Below are 26,447 nucleotides of genomic sequence, written 5' to 3' on the forward strand. Positions count from 1 at the left end.
TCAATTGAAATGTTACCTTGAATATTGTGTAAACAATTTACATACATTTTATCTTTATATCATAAATTATCTTGCTTTTTTCAGTAGACACCACCTATTTTGTAAATTTTTTCATGTCCCCCATGGCCTTCGATGAAAGTGGACTTGAGATATGACTATCAAAAATGTAAAAAAAATATATACATTTTGCCATTGACATACAATTGTATCCGTGCTTTATTGCTGGTCATGTTTTGTTTTTTAATAAATAGATGATTAATCATTAAAATTGCATTATATAAATCCGTCCCCCAGTCGCACTCAACCCCGTTACACAAGTCATTCCACCCTCCATAAAAATAATGAACTGGTCCTTTAGTGACATCACCAACAGGAAGTGACATTCTACAAGTCTTCTGAACAACATGTTGCAGAGAAAGGTAACTTCCCACCTTCTTTTACAATGTTTTATAGTCATATAAACTTGCATAGCGTGGTCGTAAAGCTTAACAGCTCAACTCTGTTACATGTAATAAATATAGAAAACAATTGTTTTGGAAAATTATTTTTGTTATTTCAACAATAGATTGGATTTCTTACTATCATGCATGCCATCTGGTCTCTTAATCAACACAGGTAGAGTAGTGGCCATCTTGAGTAAAAAATCACAACCCTGTTACACTCAACCCCGTTATTAATTTCATCATAACAGGGTTGAGAGATTGTGACGGGGTTGTGTTTTTAACACTTTAGTTGTGAAGTTGAATATTATTTAAAGTAGATGTCAGGGCCGCTTTGCGGCCCTCACATCTAGGCCCGATCCGAGGTTGGTCCAGACAGAGTCCAAAACCCATCATCGTCCAACGACGGCCAGCGACCATTGCTGGCCTAGTCACTCTGCACACACGTCATGCGAAGTTCGGCCCCTCTGGCCTCTCCTCTCCTCTCGGCTCCTCTCCTCTCCTCCCTCCCCGCTTTGCTTTGCGGCCCTAACCTTCCTGTTTTTTTTATTTTTTTTTATCTGACGTTCATAGTGACAGAACACTGTCCAAAAAAAACTAACAGAAGTCTCGCTAGACGAGATTGAAATCTCGAGATTTCAATCTCGTCTAGCGACACTTAGATATATATATAGTTTTTGGTTGCATAGTGTTCTGTCACTATGAACGTCAGATTAAAAAAAAAAAAAAAAAAAAGCTATTAAAATATGTGATCTAACGCATGGCCTATCCGCGCACGTTTTAAGCTGTGGCGGACATTTTAGTTATGACATTTTTCTACTGTACCATTCATCCTAAGATATCATAACATCGTAGAAAAGGTAAGAAAAACGTAGTCCAAAATTCTCCTTTAAGGCCAGCTTAGCACATTTCATTAGCTTGTTTATTCCATGAAATCATGTCTAATGTTGGGTTTGAACCACAAACAGAGCCAATAGATATCAGCATTATTGTTATTATTATAGTCCATACTATATGTGCACACTCTTTGTGGGGGTCCCCGGATCCCCAGCGAATGCTTCGCGGGGGTCCCCGGACCTGACGCTCTGCAGGGGTTATGGAGGCACCTAAATATTCATGGTCCGCTTGTTTCATGGATGTGGCAACACCGGCGCTTGTTTCACGCACATGATCTGGCAACACCGGAGCTCATGATCTGAGACGGAGCCACCGGCCACCCTCTTCTTTTCGCAGATGAGTGAGGCTGGGACCGAGGCTACCGGCCACCGCACCTACCTACCTAACCCCTGTTGCGCATGTGTGCGGATTCCCTATTGTTTTTTTTTTAGCAGGGGAGGTTATATTGCAGACACTGCACTGACTTATACCTGGCTGAGTCATACTTGGTTGCGCGGCATGTCTCACAACTAAATCAGACTTTATGCCATCACCACCACTCAGGTGACAGTGAACAGTGGGAACAAGAACGTTGTTGATGTCATCCTGTCCCCTGCAGCCTAAAGATCTCTTATACAATGTTCTCATCTGTTTAGTTATTTCATCTCCAGTGGTCATGTTTTAGAAGGGATAGATACCAATTTAATGCAAAGATGCAATGTAGATTCTTATAATGGCAACCTGGAATCATAAAACAAAGAAACCTAAAAAAAACTTTGAAACGTCCACTTCCAGGTTCAGTTTGTATATTGTCTATAGGTTGTGCTTCTGATTTCTCTTCTGTGTGACAATGATGCTGATTAATTTTGACCATACACACAATCACAGATTTACACATAAGTAAAATGATTTTATTTAAATGAAACTTAGCTTTATTTTCAGGATGTTTTACATTTAATAAAAAAAAATTGAAAAACGTACAAAAATAAAATAATCAGAGCTTAATTGCTGGATTATCATTGTACACCACATACTGTAACTCTAAAGATCATACTGAGATTCCCAGTGATACGCTGTCATGACCGGGTCATGACAAAAATAGACCAAGTCAAGACAATTAACAATTAACAGTTTGTATTTCTTACTAAAGTTAAACATATCAACAAGTGCTACAACCAGCAGAAGCCTAATGCTCACAGCAAAGTGTCCCATTAGCAATCAGCCTCTGTCTCCTCTCTTCACTCAGCCAGTCTACAACATAGAATTAGAATACATAGAAAGGATACCAAGGAGAAAGCAAGTAACTACTGTATGAACGCAAGAAATGAATTGCCCCTAGTGGGATTTTGTTTGAAGTTGAAACACAGCAGAGGTGCGTGCCCTCAAAGTATTTTCCAGCTCAGGTGATTGACACAAGCTTACAGCGCTATATCTCCTCAGGAAAAGTTGACAACATTGAAATATGCATTGGGTAACCAAGGGGGGGGGGCTTCCAAGTGGAGGTAATGGCTGGTGTGTTCATCCACATATTACTGTTGCCCTCTTCAACGGCTGCCTGTGAAAACAAGCCAAAGTCTTCATTTAATTCTCAGCATACAGAACAGGACAAAGAAAATGAAATCTTCACTCCCATCACTCGCTTGCAGCAAGTAAAACAGAAAAGGAGGAAAAGTAAGGGATTAAAAGACTGTTAGTAATACTAATACTTCTCTCGGAATTTGTGTTGGTAGTCATGTAGATAATGTACATGGCAGTATACTAGTAGGAGATTTCAAACCCCATAAGAACGTAATCCCTTTCCTTCTTTTTTGTGAACATTTATTTATTGATTTTAATACATAAGTAAGTAATATATAAAGTAATACATCATAATACATAAAGGTGTACAGCAGTAAACAAACTAAACAACCAAACAATCCCTGTCCTGTTTGACTGGCTTCTTAGCACAGAGAAGTTAAGTTAAAATTTATCAAAAATAGCCAATCTGGAAGCTCTCAACGTGTCCTATCGCAATGCATTGTGAGCTTGTAGATCTGCTTAAAAAAAAGAAAATGGCCAAAATAGGGACACCAGGTTAACCAGGTTATGTTTCTCTATATTTATTCTTTTTCAAACGTCACAAACTTTCCAACTTCACTGATTTCATCAGTTAGTGACAATTTATGTTGCCTGAGTACAACCGTTCTCAAGCCTTAAAGGTCAAGACCACTTTGGTAGAGGCTTGGGTTGTGTAGTTACCTTGCCATGATGTAACTCCCAAAAAATAATTACTCCATTCATTAGAATATGCTCCTCATTGACTTACATTGTACAGTGAAACGGCTTTTAGCCCATAAACGAACACAAACAAAGTTGATTCAGACATTATAGAACATCACCAAACCCAGTACTGTTTTTTTTTTTATGTCAACTTCCTGTTGATTTTACTATTTGAAGATCGGATCCGGAGTCTGGGTTTTCTTCCTAATAAAAATAGAGAAATCACCAGGAAGTTAACATTTTTATTAAAAAAACAAACAGTACTGGGTTTGGTGATGTTCTATATTGTCTGAATCAACTTTGTTTACGTGCTAAAAGAGTGACTTTGAGAGCTCTTTCTCAAGTCAATGATGAGTTTAGAGCAATTATGTTGCTCTAAACGGGTAAATACACAACCCAAACCTCTACCAAAGTGGTCTTGACCCTTAATGGCATATGATGTGTTGGTAAGAATATTTAAAACAAAATCTCACTCAAGTGCTAATAATATAATATATAAATATAATATAGCTGTTCATGTAGCTGAGGGGTATTGTTGTTGGAAAAGTTGACACAAATACACAAGTTCAATTCCAGGGTCTGATGGTTTTCTCTTTGAAAATAAATGTACTGTATATGATACAAGGTTACATTTCTAGTTACAATTAAACACACCATCCCCTGTGACAAAGTGAATGCATGAAAGAGAATGGTGTTTGAAAAAAATTGCATTAATTTAACACAAATCTTCACTTCTGGGGGTCCCTAGTACAAAACATTTTCAGATGGGAAGTCCGCGGCCAAAATACATTATCATTTTGAGGGTCCTTGGCACGAAAAAGTTTGAGAATCTGCCTCAGGTCCTTTTCAAAGGAGTAAGAATAGGTAGCCTTTAGCTTGATAGGGATTGTGAAGAACCGGTGTGGACACAAATGGAGAAGAAACAGCTTCTGAAAATATTTATTGAAAAAATGTAAAAATCCTGGGCAACAAAGAAAGCGTGAAAGACATTAATAGTAGAGTGGATGAAGAATTCATATACACATTCTCTTTAAAAGGGAATATGTTGTACTTTCTTTTTGGATACACAGTGTGTTCATTGCTCTGTGGATTTGGTGTAGATACTGCATGTACTGTATGTACCAGTTTGATGATACAGTGTACTCTGATATACTGTATCATCCAAATCTAATTGTGTATCTATGAAAGACAAAGGATCAGGTTTTGATTATATCGCACAGCTGTTCCAGAGCCAGAGGGAAAAATGGATGTGCAGTTAAGTACGGTAGTAAAACTGTACTTGACTCATGATATTCCGAGTTGACTAATAATCACAGGAGTACCCACTTATCTAGCAGTGTACTGAATCTTCATATTCCTGCAAAAGGAATTTAATCACGTAAATTGGCCACTTGAGGTCTAGTGTCCATTAAAGGCCAATTTGCACTCGGCGCATACTGGGATACCATGGATTAAAAAAGATTCCTTGACTAATGTCCAGATTAACCCATTAAAACCGGGAAAGCAGCTCTGTCATTATTAGATTTTTGCGTTGGCTATTCAAAAATAGCAGATGTACAAGCTCACAGCGCGTCACTTTGTGCCTCGCTGCGAGCTTTTGTACGCCTGCTATTTAAAAAAATACCTTTTTGGAAGAACCGGTTTAGAAGGCATTTGTAGGATCGGCCTCGGGTCTAAACCTGAGGTCGATTCTACAAAATGTCTAAATTCTAAATCTTCTAAACTGTTTTTTGAAAAAACCTATGTTGCTTCAGTGGTTCTCAAAGGATGTAATTGGCCACGGACCCCCATCTCAAAATATTTTGTTCCAGGGACCCCCAGAAGCAAAAGATTTCAGTTACAAATGTTCGCTTAATATATATATATATATTCAAAGATTTTCACAAATGTTCAAGATTTTTCAAAAATAGCAGATCTACAAGCTCGTAAGCGCTGCACTCGGTGCCGCGCTACGAGCTTGTATATCTGCTATCTTTGAACAGCCAAAGTAATCTAAAATGTCACAGATGCGTCCCTGATCTAAATGGTTTAAGGGCAGCTCGTGTAATACATGGCACACGTTGCAGATGAGTTGAGGTCTTGTACCAGCCCGCTGGGGCCAGTGCTGATGAGAGTACAGTAGGTTTCGCTGGTGGTGGTGGTGAGTAGACTGAACTCCTGTTCCTGCTGAACTGAGCCAGTGGTTCGTAGGACTGATAATCAGCTCAGTAGGCACAGGAGGCCGAGCCCCAAGTCTTCTCTCTGTCTCTAAATACTGTACCTGTTTGCCATGATCGCTTATCAGTAGGCCTGTCACAATTATTAGATAATTGCCTAATCGCAATTATTTGAGATGATCGCAATTATTGCATTATCTTCATAATCGTCATAATCATTTCCATGTTGAAAAACAATGGAAATAGCCACAAAACGCACCACGATGTGTCACGTTTTGAGCTTGTAGATCAGCTATTTCCACCATTCATGATTTCTTTTACAGTATGAAGTTATTAAATTATGTACGTTATTTGTCATATCTACCCTGTGCACCTTTTTTTTCAAAAAGCCTAAAAGCCAAACAGAAAAGATTTTGTTGTCATAATGTTCCACAATGTTCAACCACAGAAACGCAATGAAATCGTTAATTGCAATTATTTGAGCGGCAATTAATCGTCAAGTAAAATGTCATGATCGTGACAGCCCTACTAATCGGACAAGGTACCGTATACCTGGTTCAAGATGAACCACACTGAGAGTCTCTTTAACCATGTTACACCAAATATATTTGCCGGAAATGGCCGATCTACAAGCTGCAACAGCTTGTAGATCTGCTATTTATGCCCAATGTTCGCCTAATATGACACACAGAATAGGGACACTAGGGTAGTAGTTAGGTAGATGGGACTGCTGGGCAGTGGTGGAAAGAAACTAAGTACATTTACTCAAGTACAGTACTTAGGTACAATTTTGAGGTATTTTTACTTTACTGTTTCTTCTACTCCACTGCATCTCAAAGACAGATTTTGAATATTGTTACAAAACATACATTCATCACTTTAGCCGTATTTCAACTTTGGTTATTTGAAAATAGCAGATCTATAAGCTTGTAGATTGTTGTCAAAATATTTTTAAAATACATTTTACACATAAGATAACTTGTGAAATGGTACATTCTGCATAATGAGTACTTGTACTTTATATACCATCATTTGGTATATTTTGATGCCAATACTTTTGTACTTTTACTCAAGTCAATTTTGATTACCAAACTTTTACTTGTAACAGAGTATTTCTACATTGCAGTATTGATTATTTTACTTAAGTAAAAAAAATGTACTTTTTCCACCACTACTGCTGGGTAACTTCAGCTGATGAACGGTGTGACTGACTGAGAGGAAAGCTCGGTGCCACAGGGTCGTGTGACAGCCAGTCTGCTGCTGGGTGGGCAGAGTGACAGAATCTAGTCTAGGCTGACCTTATCCAACGTACTTGGTCCCATAAGTCAAAGCCTAAAGGATAATTATAGCAACTGGTCAAGCGATCAAAAATAGCTACAGTACAATATCTTCCAAATTGAATTGGACTATTTTCCACTGGAAGCATGCATGAATATTACAACTCCCGGAATCCAAAAGCATTACCGGCATATCATTTAATTCAAACCCCGGAACTGTTCCTCAGAATACACTTAACATTATGGGCAGTGTGGGGGAGGGGCTGAGTTTATTTTTGGTGTCTTTTATACAAAGTTGCTTTGTCCTTTGATGTGAAGGGAACATTTCCCTCCCATTAGAGTATAATAAATCACCTTTTCGATATGGGCTGTAATGGTAATTCCTCTCTATTACAGGCCTTTGATGGTCATTACTCTTTTAACAGCCCCTAAATATAGGACCTCAAACTGGCAGGCTCCACATGGCCCTCATTTCTAATTCACACATCTGTCCTCGCTTAGTCGCCATTTTGTCGCCATGAATATAGAAGACCATAATACCTCCTTCACCGCAAAGGTTCAGGTATGCCAAAAGTCTAAAATGACTGATTTTAAAACACAGCCTCAACCATCTGTCACTTTCGATTAGGGAGCTATTAATTCAGACCATCTGACTTTAACATTACAATTAAGCAGCTGTAAAAGCTTCGGAACTACACGCAGTGTAATACAATGCCCTATACTATAGTACACTCAATGTCACTGAGGAGGTGATAGAAAAGTCCTTTTTTTATGCTTCAGTTACCACAGCCTTGTTAGTGTCAATCATCTTTTGTGCCCTGATTCCGGATTCTGTCCAAGATGATGCAGTGTTGTTGACAACTTGGCTGATGGTTGACAGGTGGGTTTGTCCATAATTGAGTGCGGGAAGGTATTTCTTTAATGGTGTTTTCTGGAGATAGTTGTTTACCATTATCTGTATGAAATAAATAAATCATAAGTTTAACCACTTGAACCCATTCTGGGGGTGAATATTCGGTGAGAAGTAGAAGATCTACAAGTTCAATACGTGTCGTGTTGCGACGCACCGTGAGCTTGTAGATTGGCTGTTTTTGGCAAATATATTTGATATAGGCCCCTGGAGGGCTTTAATTAGTTTAAAATGTATTCCGCTTCTAGAGCCCTTTCAGGTAGATGAATGGATCATCATGCTGGTGACTGACATGATACACCTGTATATTGTACTAGTCCTGTGTTCATTATAACTCTGAGACTGTAAAGAAATGGACCCAAATGGCACCGTGGACCAAATGGACTGATGTTAAATGAACACTGCGGATTTGACTGTATGCTGACATTGCTCAGAAGGTTGTCAGACAACCTGAAGACACAGTAGTACACACATGGTCTTTTTAACCCATTAAAACCGGGAGAGTGTCATTTTAGATTTTAGCGTTGGCTATTCAAAAATAGCAGATCTACAAGCTTGTACATCTGCTATTTTTTGAAAATTTTAGGAAAATCTTGAAAGTGTTTTTTTTTACACAAAACTTCTCTTCTGGGGGTCCCTGGCACAAAATATTTTCAGATGGGGGGAGTCCGCGGCCAAAATCATATATCAATTTGGCATGAAAAAGTTTGAGAACAACTGATTTAGAAGGAATTTGTCGAATTCGCCTCAGGTCTAAATGGGTTGGGTTGACGTCATTAAAAAAAAATCTATATCACACAAAGATTTAGCGGCCCCCCTGTAGTAACTCTTAGGACCCCTTAGGGGTCCCGGACTCCCTGTTGAAGACCCCTGTTATAGGGTGTATACGTTTGTATACTTTTTTACTAACAATAGATGGTGTCTTTGTTGTGATGTTACTCTTCCTATGAATGTATCTTACTGTATCTGTAACTTAAACTGCTGTGCTGTCTCTGAATTTCCCCCACGGGATCAATAAAGGTATCTATCCATCTACAGTATCTAACTACCGGTGGAGATTAGATCAGACATCTTGGTCTTCTCATTTGAAGACCCTGAGTTCTAGCTTCAGGCTCTCTAAAACTGTTTCAGTTTTTTTCAGACTGATACCAAGTGCTGACTTGCTGCTCTCTACACCAGTGGTTCTCAAAGTGGGGTCTGGGGACCCCCAGGGGTCCCCTGTAAAATGTGTTAACTCATTCAGTGCCCAGCTTATTTATGGAATTTTGGCTCTGAGTGCCACAGCCAAAATTCATTGTTTAGGAGCCGAGATACAGCCTTTTTCAGTAAGAAGTTAAACAAAGAGTGAATGGAGCAGCAAATCTTCAAATCATCATATCTTGGGTTCAGAACATTTTTTTCAAAAAAAATAATATATATATATATATATTTATTTATTTTTGACGTCTTAGACGTCCAGTGGCACTGAATGAGTTAATATAGCATCACAATCGGTTTAATCACCTTAACCGTACTTTATTTTGGCTATTTAAAAATAGCCGATATACAAGCTCACAACGTGTCGCAATGCGACACGTTGCTTATAGAAGCTTATAGAACTGAACAATTTTGAAAAAATATTGAAAAAATGTGAAATTGACTAATGTTGAAATGTTTACCCTGGCACACTATCTTTTCACGGCACAAAATACATGTTCATTTTGGGGGGTCCTTGACATGAAAATGTTTGAGAACTTTTGAGAACTTTGGGAAGTGTTTTCAGACTGATACCAAGTGCTGACTTGCTGACTCTCTGCTTGTCAAAGCCTTCCCTGAGCCCAAACGTTGCAGTTCTGTGCTAGGGTGGTTCTAGCAAGGGAGTGATGGAGAGCTACTGTAGGTGGAGAGAATGATAATGATGATGATGATGATGGTGACACTGTTGGCGTAGCTGTCAGCTGCACTAACAGCGCCCGGGTCTCCCAGGCCTCATTAGTATTGGAACTACGGTCAGAAAGTCTCTTGAGGTATTGGTCTCACCTTTTGGCCAGCAATACGGAGTATATACTGCATGTTACCTTATTGGCAGCTGTTATACTACCACACCATGGGGCTGGGCGATGTGACTTCAGATCAGTATCACGGTTATTTACAACTTTTTCCTCGATGACGATTAATGAACGATTATTATTTTTTAAACAGTGAAAATAGACGGTATCGATCTACGATCTTGATAGATAGTCAGAAAGTGTACGACATACATAAATCGTACAGGTTGCAGCTTGAAATTATACTCGGTTGAATAACTGCGTCGTATGTTAATTTCAACTGGGAAAAATTTTGACGCATTTGGCAAACCGTTACAAAACCAGAAGGATTCTCAACATAACCGCAGAGACGTGAAAGAGTGAACGAACGTCAGGCAAGGCGAAGCATGGGAGCATAGCGCCCAGACTCATTAGTAGCATCGCCCAACATGTCAGACGTGCAACAGGGGGTCTCTGAGCGGGGGACTTCAGTGTGAGAGACAGTGTGAGGGTCTTGGGGGGGTGGGGTGGGGTGGGGTGGGTTGAAGCAGGAGACAGACCGGAGGAGGGGGGAGAAAACAAAGGGGGATGAGAGAGAGAGATAGGGGAGAGAAGACAGGAGACAGGAGGCGGACAAATAGGATAGGAGTATTCTGTTTACACAAACAGAGGAAGTGGCGGACGCACAGAGCCGAGGGTGGAGAGGAGAGACAGAGGGGAAGGAGAGGAGAAGGGTGGAGATGGGGGGGCAAATAGGAAGCGTGGGGGGAAGCGGAAAAAAAAGGTGGTGCAGACTTGGGAGGAGAGGGAGAGAAATGGAGGACATTCTGCAGATTTGTCGAGATAGCAGAGCTGCGGAAAATAGGACTACAGTTTTCTCACACACACACACACACACACACACACACACACACACACACACACACACACACACACACACACACACACACACACACACACAGAGAGCTAGATGGAACCCAGAGTCTCTTCATCCATTCATTCAGTCACTTCCTTTCCTGGTTGTGTGGGTCATGCTCTCCTCAGGTGCAGAACTTAGCCACTGTGAACAAAGAGGAGATCAATCACTGTTCACCAATCAGCTAAGCTCTGTACCTGCATGGAGAGAGACTACCGGTCTGGCTAGACGCACGCACGCACACATCCATCCATCCAGAATACATGCACGCATGCCATGCACACACACACACACACACACACACACACACACGCACACGCACACGCACACGCACACGCACACGCACACGCGCACACGCACACGCATGCACACACACCCACACACACACACGCACGCACACGGCATGTGCTTCATCCACATTCTGTTCAATATTTCCAAACCATCAACTTCACTCAAAGTGGGCCTCACACACACACACACACACACAAAAGCTTAGGTAATCATGTCTTCTTTAGTTTTCTGGGGTGTGCGTGTGCGTGCGTGCATGTGTGTGTGTGTGTGTGTGTGTGTGTGTGTGTGTGTGTGTGTGTGTGTGTGTGTGTGTGTGTGTGTGTGTGTGTGTGTGTGTGTGTGTGTGTGTGTGAGAGAGAGAGAGTGTGTGTGAGGGCCCCTGGTTGCCATGGCAGCAGGCTGGGTCTGGGCTGTGTGGTAATCCCTGGCAATGTGATTTTATCATAAGTCACAAATCAGCACGCCAGGAACCCTCACAACCCCGACATGAAAGAACAAGATCTTCTCTCGCGCCGTCTGTAAGTTCCACAGCCTCTCCCCAGGCTGTCGCTAACCCACACTAACCCAACAAGACCAGGCCCAGACCCAGAGGCCAGGAACCTGAACAGATCTGTAACGTTCTCGCACTACAAGTTGTTCACTGTCATTCTCCAAGTCTTTGCGTTTGAGATCTGAACGGCAGAGCTGGAGAAGCTTCATCACTCCTTCTCTCTCATCCTCTCCCACCGTATCTTACTATTCCCATCTCGATCTTTATCTGTCTCTCTGTCCTTTTATTCTGCCTCTCCGTCAGCACACCAGGAACCTTCAGAATGCTGGCATGACAAGATCATCACTCCTCCTTTCCATCTCACTCCCTTTTTCCTCCTTTCCATCTCACCCTCTTTCCCTCTGTCATCTCACTCCCTTTTTCCCTCTCCGTCTCACTGTCTCTTTCCTCCTATCGTCCCACTCCCTCTTTCCTGCCCTCTATCTTACGCCACCTTTCCCTCTCTCCATCTCGCTCCCTCTTCCCCTCTCACCCCTTCTTTCCTCCACTCCTCCGTCTCACTCCCTCTTACGGTTCACCCCTCTGCTATTCGCCACGCTCGGCTACACCGGCGATATGCCCCTCATTAAGCGGATCAAGAGGGATTCCAGAGGCATGTACCAGGGGGGAGGAAAAGAACGAGGGAGGGAGAAAGATGAGGAGAGACCACCCTTCTCCTTTGAAAAAAAGAAAAATGCAGCAAGTGCGCGAGCACACATGTTGTTCTCGGTTAAAACCCTATGGCTAATCCTACTGTTCTGTATTCTGTGGATGCTGTCTGTGTGTGTGTCTGTGTGTGTGTGTGTGTGTGCGCGTATGTGTGCGTGTGCGTGCGCACGTGCTCTGCTCGAGAGGGTACGATCAGCGGGAACACGAAGTGGGGGAGTGCAACATAAATCCATCTCCACACAGTGCAATGTGAAAAAGGCAGAGGGGTGAGGGTTCATCCATCATTTTAATTGGAGCGCGATTTGGGCCCTGGGCCGAGTAGACCTGCAAGATCCATGGATGTTTACAGAGGCCCGCTCAGTTTGAGCCCGCTGGAAACAAACAGGCAAGAGATAGCAGACGGATCTCTAAATGGCTTTATTTCATTGTCCTCTATGTCAGCTCTTCCCATTTTATTTCCTCACGAGTTGTAAAAAAAGACTCCGCAGGGTAGTGTAGCGGAGGAGTGAGTGATGATGACATCGAGATCCGTGGGCACAAACTGTGTGCGTGTAAAAAAGTGTGTTTGTGCATGTAAGGGAGAAAAAGAAAGAGATTTATCAGGAATGAGCCATAAACTGAGCGCTTGCTTTAGAAAGCCTTTCACATTCTGTACCAATGCATAAAGCTGTCTTTCCGCATGCTCACGTTTATGTGTGTGTGTGTGTGTGTGCGTGTGTGCGTGTGTGTGGGTGAAGATAAATACTCGTCTCGTAACTCGGTCACAGTCCGATAAAAGACTTAGGACCGTAAGTCACCCAGGTTGCTGCGGACGAGTATTTAGCAGCACCCACCCACGCAGCCATCATCTGTCATCTCACAAGGTCGCGAGGGGGCTTTGAGGAATACGGGGGCCGTGGGCCAACCACACACTGGCTGGGAGCACAGATGATGACAGCGATAGAGTTTTTTCAAAGACCGGGTTGACTGGGCAAGGACCCACAGGTAAGGTCACATAGAATTACAGCGGCTCCTGTTCAGGCGATAAGGTGATGCAAAGTGAGATAGAGAACAGGCAGAAGCGAACGCAGCTGGCGTTTCAGCCGTCAGCTGTCCTGCAGTCAGATCACATTAAATGTGATCTCTCAGCGTGACAGTTGACAAATTTTGTCTTGCAAAAAAAAAAAGAAGGAATGCTTCAAACGGGAAAGAAGGAAGATATCATGGAAGCCTGCCACTGCAATAGAATTGTTTTACATTTCAATGAGGCTTATCAGTTCCGTGGAGAGATTGCATATTTCTCATGCTCATTTTCCGGCAACTAGCATGCTAATACATCGTTTCAAGTTAATATCGGGGGTAAATGCCAACATGTAGCGTAAATTGTCACGACTAGATGGCTTTAACTGCCTGCGTTTGTCACACAGAGCTGAAGTCTCCCTGCAATGACGTGGCGCCAATAAAAAAAAACGATCGATGCCAAACAGTGACCTGTTTTCACTCCATTCCTCCCCTCCGCTCCCTTCCTCTCCGTTCCTCCCTTTGCTTTTTCTTTCTTTCTTTCTTTCGGTCTGTCTCTGAACTATAAATCTTTCTCCTCCCTTCATTCGGGGGGGAAGTAACAAATAAACCCCTCACTGTTTTGAGAAGCCCAAAAGCCCTGTGGGTGACAGTGCGGTTACGCACATGCGTGCGCACGCACACTCCCCATGCACGCCACATATGCAGAGGAGGAATTTCAGGGTAAACAGTGTGAAAATCACCAGTGTCTCTTGAGCCCCTCGGAAAACGTTCACTGACCCGTTCTCTCTCTCTCTCTCCCTACCGCCCCCCCCACCCCTCTCTCTCGTTTGTTTGAGGAGTACATTCCCAAATTCCTCCTCTGACAAACACATCCTGACAGCGTTGCTGTGAAACCACGGAAAAGGCCCCATTCTGAGTCCACACACACATATACATGCACTTGCGCGTGCACGTACACGCACACACAAACACACACACACACACACACACACACACACACACACACACACACACACACACACACACACACACACACACACACACACACACACACACACACACACACACACACACACACACACACACACACACACACACACACACACACACAGTGGGCTCAGGAAGGAATGTACGGTCTAGGTAGCCAAGTGACTTGAGGGTGGACCCGTTCCGTTGGCGCAGATGGAATCAGGATTGATCCAACACAATGCTTTCTTTTCACAGGGGCCATCTCAGAGCAACACTGTGGGCCAACACATCCACAGTCTGGGGATATTGTGTTTCACAAAACGGGAAGTGTTACGGTACAAAAAGGATGAACAGACGATGAATAGCATTTGGGGCCATTTCAAATTGCCATCTCAATTTGCCTATTATGTTACTGAGTCGTAAAGCGGTGCCCACGTAGGATTTCCTCTAACCCGTTAAGACCTGAATGAGCTTACATCTGCTATTTTTTAATAGCCAAGGTTAAAATCTAAAATGACAGAAATGCTTTCCCGGTTTTAATGGGCTAAATATATGTATCAAATCCACTGCAGCTTTCTTCGGTCTAATACTTCATGGCAGTGGTTCATTATTTCCGTCCCAGCAGACTGCGATGTGAAACTCGCCAGTCTAAACACCACAAAGTCACTTTGCTGCGAATGGAGCCTTACAGCGCCAGATATGGACCAGATGAATGCACAGAGTAGATCGTGTTTTCTAAATTATCTTTGAGAGTTACTGGTGCAGAAAGGTGGCCTTGCCGAAACGAGCAGATCTACAAGCTCACAACGCGTTGCACAGCGACGCGCTGTGAGCTTATAGATCGGCTGTTTTTGGCATGCAACACCGTCATATGACAGGCTATAAAAACTTAAGCATGAGAGTCCTTCCACATTGCCCTTACACATTCTAACAATGGACAGTTGACATAAAACAAAACGTGATTTTATTAATAATAATGACTGAAAAGCTGGATAAAAGTGACACATGTTTTCACTGTGGTATTAAATGAAATTAGAGTGAATTATATTTTACTGGGGCAGTCCTGTTTTGCCAATGAAATGACAGAAGGTGAGAGATTACCTGCAACGTCATAGGACCATCTCCTCCACCACTCTCCGTGCTGATTGGTCCATTTCCTCCCGGACCAGTGAGAGGCAACGACGGGCTAGAGCCTGCTGGTCGGGGTCTTCCTGCACCATCAGCTCTCCATACAGATACACGCCCATAGCCTGGGGTACACGCACACACACACACACACACACACACACACACACACACACACACACACACGCACACACACTCTCAACAACAAGGGTTCAACAGTGTGCACACCCCCCTATTTCACTGATCCACTGTTTTTACACTGACTTTGATTGATTTTATTCCTTAGTCTTAACTTATTCCTTAGTCTTAACTAGTCTTCGTTGTGTTTTTCCAAATAAAGTACATTTTCTTTTGTCGTTTTCTCTTCCATGTAAAGCGTCTTAGGGTACTTAGAAAAGCGCTAGATAAATTTGAGATATTATTATTATTAATTTATACTCTGTTGTACGATAATGTTGCGTGCCGAAACAAAATATCTACAATCTGACAACGCGTCACATCGGCACACGACAGTGTCGTACGATATAGCCCATACCTTTTCGGCCAAATAGTCATCATGTTGACTAAGTTGCAATGTAAAATCAACTGTTTTGTTTAAAAAGAAAAATTGTGACCGAAATAAAACTAACTAACTATATATGTATATGGTTTTACCTGATCATGAACCAGGAAGTGCTCCACATCTCTGTAGGCCTGAGAGAGTCCATGTTTGACCACCAGCTCACACCAGCGATGCCTGACCTGACAGTCAACACACACACAAAGAAATACCATGAATCACATGACATCACACAGCCTAAACTAAACATTCCAAAAGAAAGCACATATTTTGCCAGGTTGCATCAAATAATCTTTGTATCGCTCCATTTGTTGTTATTTGATGTGAAAACTAAATGTTGATTAATTCAATAAATAAATAAAATAAAATAAATAGTTCCACAGATTGCTAGCTTCCAGATGTATCTCTCCCATATTCATTACACCAAAACCATACAATTAACATAACGTATTACAACTGGTTCAAAATAGAGGTTGGTGTCAGTTGGAGAGTATATGTATTCGCTTCTTAGGAGAATGGTTGTAAAACCATGCTAAGTTGCTTGCTCCACAAGCTCACAACACTTCGCGATGCGACATAAATCTGCTTAAAAATCACTATAGACAACAACAAATGTCTGTCTACAGTGTAGACAGAAAAGAAACAGTGTGAAGTACAGAGCCAACTCAGGTTCAGTTTTTTAAGTCTAGAGGGTTTAAGTGTTTAAATACAGCACATCATGCTATGATGCTGGGCAATGCAGTCCATACACATGAAGTACATCCCATTGGCAGAAGGAGAACACTCTAATCAGCCATGACATAGAGAAACACAGCTTGTAGCCATTCCACACTCAGTGAAATACTTTGACCAAAGGCAGAAGACTAAATTCAGTTTCTGGCTGGATTTTACTGTTAACATTTATAAAGGGAGACTTCCACTAGGATAATTCAATAAAAGTGGAAATATTTTTGCTTTGTACGTGTGTGTGTGTGTGTGTGTGTGTGTGTGTGTGTGTGTGTGTGTGTGTGTGTGTGTGTGTGTGTGTGTGTGTGTGTGTGTGTGTGTTATGGTGTGTGTTATGGTGTGTGTGTGTGTGTGTGTGTGTGTGTGTGTGTGTGTGTGTGTGTGTGTGTGTGTGTGTGTGTGTGTGTGTGTGTGTGTGTGTGTGTAAGCTGATGCCTGGCCTTTCTCCCAGAGGATCAATAGCAGCTCTGTTGCCGCGGTTACTGGAGAGATCAGAGACTGGTTCTGTCCCTGCCTCACCCATCATCCCTCCTCATCTGTGTGTGTGTGTGTGTGTGTGTGTGTGTGTGTGTGTGTGTGTGTGTGTGTGTGTGTGTGTGTGTGTGTGTGTGTGTGTGTGTGTGTGTGTGTGTGTGTGTGTGTGTGTGTGTGTGTGTGTGTGTGTGTGTGTGTGTGTGTGCGTGCGTGCGTGCGTGCGTGCGTGCGTGCGTGCGTGCGTGCGTGCGTGCGTGCGTGCGTGCGTGCGTGCGTGCGTGCGTGCGTGCGTGCGTGCGTGCGTGCGTGCGTGCGTGCGTGTGTGTGTGTGTGACTGTGAGAACACAACTTTATGTTTGTACATTCAGCTGCAGTCTTGTATGAGTGTTTGTTAGAGAAAAAAGAGACAAGGAAAGAAGGTCAGCAATGGAAAAAAAGTGTTTTTATACTGCATGGTTCATGTCAAGGACCCCCAAATTAATACGTTTTTGGCAGCGGACCCCCATTTGAATATATTCTCTGCCAGAGAACCTGATACTATATTTGTGTTGTAATGTTTCAAAAAAATATTCCAAACTTCTATACTATGAAAATAGCTGATCGACAAGCTCACAACTCATCACATCGCGACTTGTGAACTTGTCGATACAGTATATAGGGTTAAAGTGGTTAAACTGATGTTGATGCCATATTAACTCATTTAGGTGGGGACCCCTTGGAACCACCTCAAGGACCCCTGATGGTCCCCAGACCCCACTTTGAGAACCACTGTTTCTAGCTCCTGTATAATCTATGTCCACATATTGTTGCAAAACCTTGCATCTCCATATTTTAAAATGTCATAAAGTAATGCCCTACTTCACCGAACAACAGTGCTTTGCCGATGTGTAATCTCACATTGTGAGGCTTGTAGATCTGCTTTTTTCAGCTATTCTTTGAAAAAGTTTCAAAGTGAAAGTGTTTAAGTGTGTCTGTGTGCTTTTTTTAGTATTAAAAAGAGCTTGTGATTAAATAATAACTTTTCTTAGTTTATTATCAACTTTATGTTACATGTCCATTAGCAGTGGTTCTCAGTCACACATGTCAAGGTCACCCAAATTGATACTGTATTTGTCCACCCCCCCCCCCACCTTTGAACATATGTTGTGCTAAGGACCCCCATAAGGTATCTGTCAACATTTCTTAACATTTTTCAAAATATTTAAAAAAAAATTAACAGCCGGAAAATAAAATAGGGAACCCCCTGGAACCCCCTCAAGGACCCCTGGGGGTCCCTGGACCCCACTTTGAGAACCAGTGCATTAGAGGAGTACTTTGCCGAGACCTGGCTGCCAATGTTCCTAGTTGACTACAGCCTCACAGTGGTGCATTCTGACATCCTTCTGCGGTGGACAAACTAACAGGCAGAACTGTAGCCACTGTGCGTGTCTGCGGGCAAAGGATCAAAGGCGCAATACGTTTAGACACTGAGAACGCTGAGAACTTGACTGGTCATCGGTAAAAGCCAGCACCTGTACAAAAGTGGTGAAGCTCTCCTTTAACCACTTGCACAGCAGCATCCATATTCTGAGGAGAATATTGGCCAAAAATTACCAATTTTTGGAGAAACAATCAGTCGGACGGAAACAATCAGTCCTTTTAGATTTTAACCACTTTAACCATTATTTTATACTTTGGCTATTCAAAAATAGCAGACATACAAGCTATGAGCTTGTAGATTTTTTTAAAGCGAACATTTGTAACTCTGCTTCTGGGGGGTCCCTGGATATTATAGCAACATAAGTGTTTTCAGAAAACTGTTAGGATTTAGAAGACATTTGTAGGTCTTAAAGGGTTAAGTGGTTAAGGGTGTTCTGTACTGTACTGTGTGTATGCTGCCTTGGAACGGAGGTGGAGCAATGCTTTGGTGACAACAGACTCATCTGGATACAGCCATCACCTCCGCAGACTGCTAAATAAACATTTGTTTTAATTGGCCTCTGAAGAGCTTCCTTTTCTCCTCTCTCTCTCTTCTCACCGCTATCTGGCTCCTGATTATGAAATCTGCTTGTGTTACAGGCTGCAACATGCGGAGAGGAGAAGGTGACCTATCTACCTACCTACCGATATATCTATCTATCTATCTGTATATATCTATCTATCTATCTATCTATCTATCTATCTATCCATCCATCTAATTCTCTCTCCCTCTGGAACGCTGTTTGTTTAACACACACACACACACACACACACACACACACACACACACACACACACACACACACACACACACACACACACACACACACACACACACACACACACACACACACACACACACACACACACACACACACACACACACACACACACACACACACACACACACACTTTACAATCTGAATAATGATGCATGCATTGCATGAAAGAAAAGTACCTGTTCCACTTTGTTTAATAACGTAACTCTAAAACGGTACCCTGTGTGGTAATGTGATTTACCGTGATATTCTCTTGTGTGTGTGTGCGTGCGTGCGTGCGCATGCGTGTGTGTGTGTGTGTGGGCATGCGCATGTGTGTGTGTCTCTATCTGCACCCTCCAGCACCAGCCCTGCTCTTCTGGCCCATGTAGCCCCAGCAGCTGTTCTTTGCACTGGGTTACATTCCTGGGGAGAGCCCTGGGGCGGCTGGAGCAGCTGCCTGGTGCCCCTCTCCTTTACACCCCTCTATACTCTGCCTGTCTTCCCTTCCTGGGCCTCTCTCTCCCTCTCTCTCTCTCAAGGCACACACACACACACACAAAATTACACAGGGACATTCCTCCATTTATCACTGCACGCACACCATCACCCCATAACCCCCTCACCCCCCAACACACACCTACAAGCATGCACGTATTGTACAGCAATGCAACAAATATGTACATTCACACGTGCTAAATCTGACGTGCAACATAATGTGTGTTACGTAGCTAACTTAACATGTTAGCTACTATGTGCTAACATGATGTACTGTAGGTAGGTCCTACAGCACATAGCACAGTGTGTACTAGTGTGTGTGTGTGTGTGTGTGTGTGTGTGTGTGTGTGTGTGTGTGTGTGTGTGTGTGCTCTGCATGCACAGACCTTATATAAAACTATTGGAAAAGGAACAGTTTGTAGGTTTGTACTATAGGCAAACCTAAACCTGCTGCGAGAGAAAGGAGTGAAAAGCAGACTGCAGACGTAGAACTTAACCACTTGAACCTTGCATCCCTATTCTGTGGCTAACATTCGGCGAAAATATAGCAGATCTGCAAGCTCACAATGAGTCGCGCTTTGAGCTTGTACATCGGCTCTTTTCAGCTAAGATATCTAGTGTTGAGTGAAAACATGGGGGGTGGGGGGGGGGGGGTCCTGTGTTGCAGGACCTGCTTGATGTGGCCCTGTGGAGTTTACAGTGATTGGAGGGGTAAACCTGACCTAGGCAGCAAGGGGCCATGCTGGCACAATGTGTCCAGTGTGCTTGACCGACAGATGGCCTCTGAGTGCACACACACACACACGCACACGCACACGCACACACGCACACGCACACACACACACACACACACAAGCGCCAAAAAATGCATACATTCATGCACTTCCATGCCTATACAAATACGTGTGCGCACACATGCACACACATCACATGAGACTCACATGAAGGGAATTCAGCCAAAGTCACGCACTCTTACTCTCATACATGCAAACACATGCTCCTGCTCGCAAACAGACAGACAGACAGACAGACAGACAGGTGTGCGCGCACACACACACATGTCATGCATGCACGCACACAGACATGCACGCACGCACAGACGCACACAGTCATGTATTCATGGTCACTCACAATGTTCACAGAGCAGCCCCCCCCCACTGCACATATATTCATGGTCATTCACATGTTTCCTTTCGCTATCACACACGCAAGCACGCACACACACACACACACACACACACACACACACACACACACACACACACACACACAGTTTACTAAACAAGGAGTTAACAATCTTAAGTGGATTATAGGATTTCACTCACAATACTTCATTAGCTACCGTATACAATCTGCATAACATCACAACTGAAATGAAAGCGAAGACGTTAAAGTGAGTACCTTATAAAGTCAAGAGATATTAACCCATTCAATCCGGGGACGCATCTCTGTTATTTTAGATGTCTTTGGCTATTCAAAAATAGCAGATCTGTACAAGCTCATAGCGCAGCACCGAGTGCCACGCTATGAGCTTGTAGATCTGCTATTCCTGAAAAATCGTGAAAAATTGTGCAAATCTTTGAGTATATATGTTTTTTTAAGCGAACATTTGTAACTCAAATCTTTGCTTCTGGGGCATCCCTGGAGCTAAATATTTTACAAATGTATACACACATAAATACATTCAAAGATTTGCACATATTTTCACGATTTTTCAAAAATAGCAGATCTACAAACTCATAGTGCGGCACTCGGTACCGCGCTACGTATGAGCTTGTATGTCTGCTATTTTTGAATAGCCAAAGAATGACAAACATGCGTTCCCGGATTCAATGGGTTAATAATAATTCACATATCTTTTCACACAGTTGTAGCTTAATATAAGCTATTATACCTCAAAACGGTCAGGTTCCAGCTTGTATCTTTTGGGGCGTCATGCTACTGAGTTGAACTTGACATACATTGTTAAATGCCAGGCACTAACTGTAACATATTCCTGTAATCACATTTTGGTCCACTCTGGACAGCCCATTTCCAAGATGTAAACAGTCGGGGTCTATTGGGTCCGTCGTGCACTCAGGCCTGTATATGCCAAGACTTTCAAACAAATTCATCATCCATCTTCCCAGAGGCATGCGGTAATGTGCAAAGTAAAGCTTACGAAGTGGGCCAGGAGGTGAACGGAATCCAGTGGTGGATAAAGTACTCTAAATCAATACGGCAGTGTAGAAATACTCTGTTACAAGTCAACGTCCGGGATTCAAAATTGACTTGAGTAAAAGTACAAAGGTATCAAAATGTACTTCATTATGCTGAAAGTCCCATTTCACAAGTTTTCAAATGCATGAAAATCTTTAGAAAATAGCAGATCTACAAGAGATCTTGTAGATCGGCTATTTTCAAATGGCTGAAATGTATATAGTGTTTTTAAAGTGGTTAATGTATGTTTTGTAATAATAATCAAAAGTAACTCGAGTCGTAACAAAAAATTGTAGAGGAGTAAAAGTACAATATTTGCTTTTGAGATGTAGTGGAGTAGTAAAAGTAAGTAAAAGTACTGAAAATTGGAAATACTCCAATAAAGTAAAAATACCTCAAAATTATACTTAAGTACAGTACTTGAGTAAATGTACTTCATGTAGTTACTTCACACCCCAGATGGAATCAGAAGGAGACAAACAGAGAGACGGAGTGGGAGAGGGAGAATAAATGGCCACATTTATAAGGGGGGAAGTTAGTGATTAACCTTGTCTGAATAAGATTACTAACATTAGGGCTGGACCATTGGCTTCAGCCAAGGTGCTTGTATGTAAGTGCGTGCCTGCGTACGTGTGTGTGTGTGTGTGTGTGTGTGCGTGTGCACGCGCGCGTGTGTGTCTGTGCGTGCGCGAGCACACGTGCGTGTGTGTGCTCATGCAAGACCAGTGCATGACTATGTGCAAAATGGCCCTGTATATTTTTAGCTAGTTTTTTGTTTTGTTTTGTCCCAGACAGTCAGGGCAAACTACAGAGGCCATGGAAGGATATAGTTAATCTAAATGTGGACCCACATTTAGACTCAAATCTTTTTCTGTTCTGGAAGCCGCATTAAATGGGTTGCATCTAGAAAATCTGATAACAGACAACACACACACACACACACACAAAATAATCAAACACAATCTGACAACTGTATCTAATTCTGTACTGTATTTCTTTCAAATATATTATCTCTTACGGTTTTTATCCATTCCTACCTTAACACTTCAAATAGAAAAGAAAACCCGAAATGTTTTAACATACCGTGGAAGAGTCTGGGTCATTGAAACATGCCGTTTAAAAGCATTTTGCTCCATTATAGTATATAAGTTCCAGATTCAGTGCGATGTGGTAACACCAACCACTATATACAGTATGGCCATCCAACACCTGAATGGCATTCTATACCTCAATCTCGCAACAAAACAGCTCATATAATTAATAAGTGCCCATAAAGAGAGGAAATATGTATTGAATTATTCTCTTCAAGACGAGGCATGTGTTTATGACGGAGCTTAATACGTACACTTTACTGGCTGCACCGCAGCTGTGTTTTCACATTCACCCTCCTCACAGCACCGTACAGTAAAGAACATTTAAGCCGCCGACACACACAGCTGCAAAACACGCACGCACGCACGCGCGCACACACACACACACACACACACACACACACACACACACACACACACACACACACACACACACACACACACACACACACACACACACACACACACACACACACACACACACACACACACACACACACACACACACACACACACACACACGATTAAAGTCTAAGCCTATAATAGTGCCATTAAGGAACTCTGTGCTGCGCTAAAACATGAAGAGAATACTTGGGGGATTTAGTCAGTAATAGTGGCTGTAAAGAAGAGGGTTGCTATTAAAGCTGAATTTACTACCCTTTGCTGAGCCCTCTGCCTCTGCCTCTGGGATGGGAAGGGAGGGCGAAACTTTTTAAACAATGTTTATTATTGGAAGACATAACATTGGCAAGGACCTGTGTGTCTGTGTATGAAAGACGGAAAGAGTTACTGTATTTGCTCCCCGGTCGTTGTGTGTACTGTACTGTGTGTGTGTGTGTGTGTGTGTGTGTGTGTGTGTGTGTGTGTGTGTGTGTGTGTGTGTGTGTGTGTGTGTGTGTGTACTTGTACTACTGTACTTGTGAAGGCCAAATGTCCAAGCAAGTACAGTAGAATTAGAACAATAGACATTGTCAGGACCATTTTCCTGGTCGTCACAAGACAAATGGTTGTTTTATGGTAAAAAATAAAAAAGAGAGAAAAAAAGGGTTAGACATACAATAAGGAAAAGATACAGGTTGGGGTTAGACATTTATAGGTAGGATTCTGCCATAAAATGCTGATGTCCTCCTTGCAAGTATAGTATGATGTGTGTGTGTGTGTGCGTGTGTGTGTGTGTGTGTGTGTGTGTGTGCGCGCGCGCGCGTGCGTGCGTGCGTGCGTGCGTGCGTGCGTGCGTGCGTGCGTGCGTGCGTGCGTGCGTGCGTGCGTGCGTGCGTGCGGTCCTACCTCAGCGTCCTGCTTCTGAAGGCAGTAGGTTCTCTCCAGTGAGCGTAGTGATGTCACACTTAGCTCCGCCTCCTCCAGCAGGAGCTCCAATAGCAGCACCAGCTGGTCTGACGACACCTATAGGCAACCAGAGCAGAGCGGGGATGAGTTTAATTGTGTCTCCTGACGCAGAATAATAGAAAAGTTGTGCTGGGGCGAAAAAAACAATCTGTGAAATCGATCACCTCACACACGCAGTAATAACCACGCTCCTCTGCAGGCATTCATCACACGCCAGTGACTTCAAACTACTAGACCAGCAAAATTACACACATATTACATTCATTCACCCCTGCAAAAATTATGTTTACATTAATTTGACTTCATATGAAATTTATTAGATCGCTTTTATTTATTTTTTGCTGCTGGGATTATTGGAGAAAAAAAAAAGAAAATCCCACATCCGTATTCGTCGAGTTATTAATAGTGGCTTTAATATGGTAGCCAACTGCGGCATAATAAAAAGAGAGCAGGAACGATGATTAAATAAATATGATAAAGCCAGTGTTTTCCCAAACAGAAAACCATTAGACTAACATCATTACAAAGGCGAGAAGACGCGGCAGAGGGAAGGTTAGGATGAGGACAAGGAGACAGACGGAGGGGGAAACCGGGGGAGGAATGAAAAGGCAGCCAGGCAGAGTGAAAAATGAAGTGCGCCTCCTCTAATAATCTGCTCACCAAGCACCTTACCACGGCTCAGAGATAACACTGTAATTACCCCCCAAAAAAGAGCCTCTTTTATTAAATTTTTTTCCCTCTGTAGGTTCTCGGAATGTAAGAAAAATAATATCTATTAAAGACGCCATTATGAATCAGAGGCCGATTGAGAGGGTTGTTCCAAGGGTGTGGGCAGCGCCGTGGGAGAGTAACTTCATCCCCCAGGGGAGGGACCCACGTGTTGTCAAAAACTGTGCCCAGCCTTGCCCGTCTCTCCCTGGAATACCCCCCTCCTACTCCATCCCTCTCTCTCTCTCTGGTCCCTCTTTGGGACACAATTAAAAGCTGTAGGTTCCATAGAGAATAATGTGTGAATAAGGAGGAATAGTGGAGATGAGCGTGATAGAGACACACAGAGAGAGAGAGAGAGAGAGAGAGAGAGAGAGAGAGAGAGAGAGAATCGGTAAAGAGTAGACTCAGGAGAGAGCACTGTATACCAGAGAGAGTAGTAGTCAGCGACCTGTAGTTGCTGCTCCCTCCATGGGGAACACTCTCTCTAACTAACCACATCAAAGAGGCCTCCAGCCTCCCATTCTTAAAAAACGGCCCTCAAAAACCCACCTCTTCAGACTCGTTACCCCAGCTAACCCCCAGCACCCATGTCATTTTTACATTTCATTGTTTTTACTTTTAAACACAATTCATTTTATTCTTTTAGCAATGCTTTTTTCTCTCATGCAAAGCGACTGAGTACTTAGGGAAGCGCAATATTAATCTGAGATATTATTATTATTATTAGAAAGGATTGACAGAAGGCCCTCTAGTCACACATTAACCTTCTCAGAGGAGTCCTTAGCTGTAAAGTTTTTCTTCTTTTTATAATCTCTTTATTCACTTTGTACAAGCAGAAACATCTATTGTTATTGTCAGACATAAGCAGTTAGTAAATTTTTATTTTCAGATATTTCTGTCAAATACAGTAGTTAGTTGAACTGGGGCAGGCCCACAGAATATGAATACGCTTGGCATTGCTTGCATCTACAGAAGCAATATTTTGTCCAACCTACAGTAGCAGTCGTGTAATGAGATCTGTGGAGAATGTTGCTTTGCAGAAAGCTTTGCATTGCACAAATATTAGAGGAAGTGAAGCGAGTTCAAAATGCATCTCCATTCATCATCATCATCATCATCATCAGACAATCCTGTCATCTTCCCATGTGCTTTTAAGATTAGCAAGAGACATCAGGATTTAGAGAGCATACTAAACTGATAT

General features: G+C 42.6%; 1 protein-coding gene across 1 annotated transcript in view; it reads right to left on the minus strand.

Annotated features, from left to right (window-relative positions):
* Positions 1-2,729: 2,729 nt before the first annotated feature.
* Positions 2,730-26,447, minus strand: part of aopep (aminopeptidase O (putative)) — a 109,019-nt gene continuing 85,301 nt past the window's right edge. Inside the window, exons 15-18 of the mRNA XM_080433332.1 lie at positions 24,476-24,592; positions 16,080-16,166; positions 15,402-15,550; positions 2,730-2,871 (exon numbers count right to left, since the gene is read on the minus strand). Of these exons, the coding sequence (XP_080289458.1) occupies positions 15,410-15,550; positions 16,080-16,166; positions 24,476-24,592 (345 nt within the window). The 3' untranslated portion in view covers positions 2,730-2,871; positions 15,402-15,409. The remainder of the gene's footprint in view (positions 2,872-15,401; positions 15,551-16,079; positions 16,167-24,475; positions 24,593-26,447) is intronic.

The sequence above is a fragment of the Gymnoscopelus braueri genome (genome assembly GCF_963280865.1).
Source record: "Gymnoscopelus braueri genome assembly, chromosome: 7".
In the NCBI taxonomy this organism is placed as follows: domain Eukaryota; kingdom Metazoa; phylum Chordata; class Actinopteri; order Myctophiformes; family Myctophidae; genus Gymnoscopelus; species Gymnoscopelus braueri.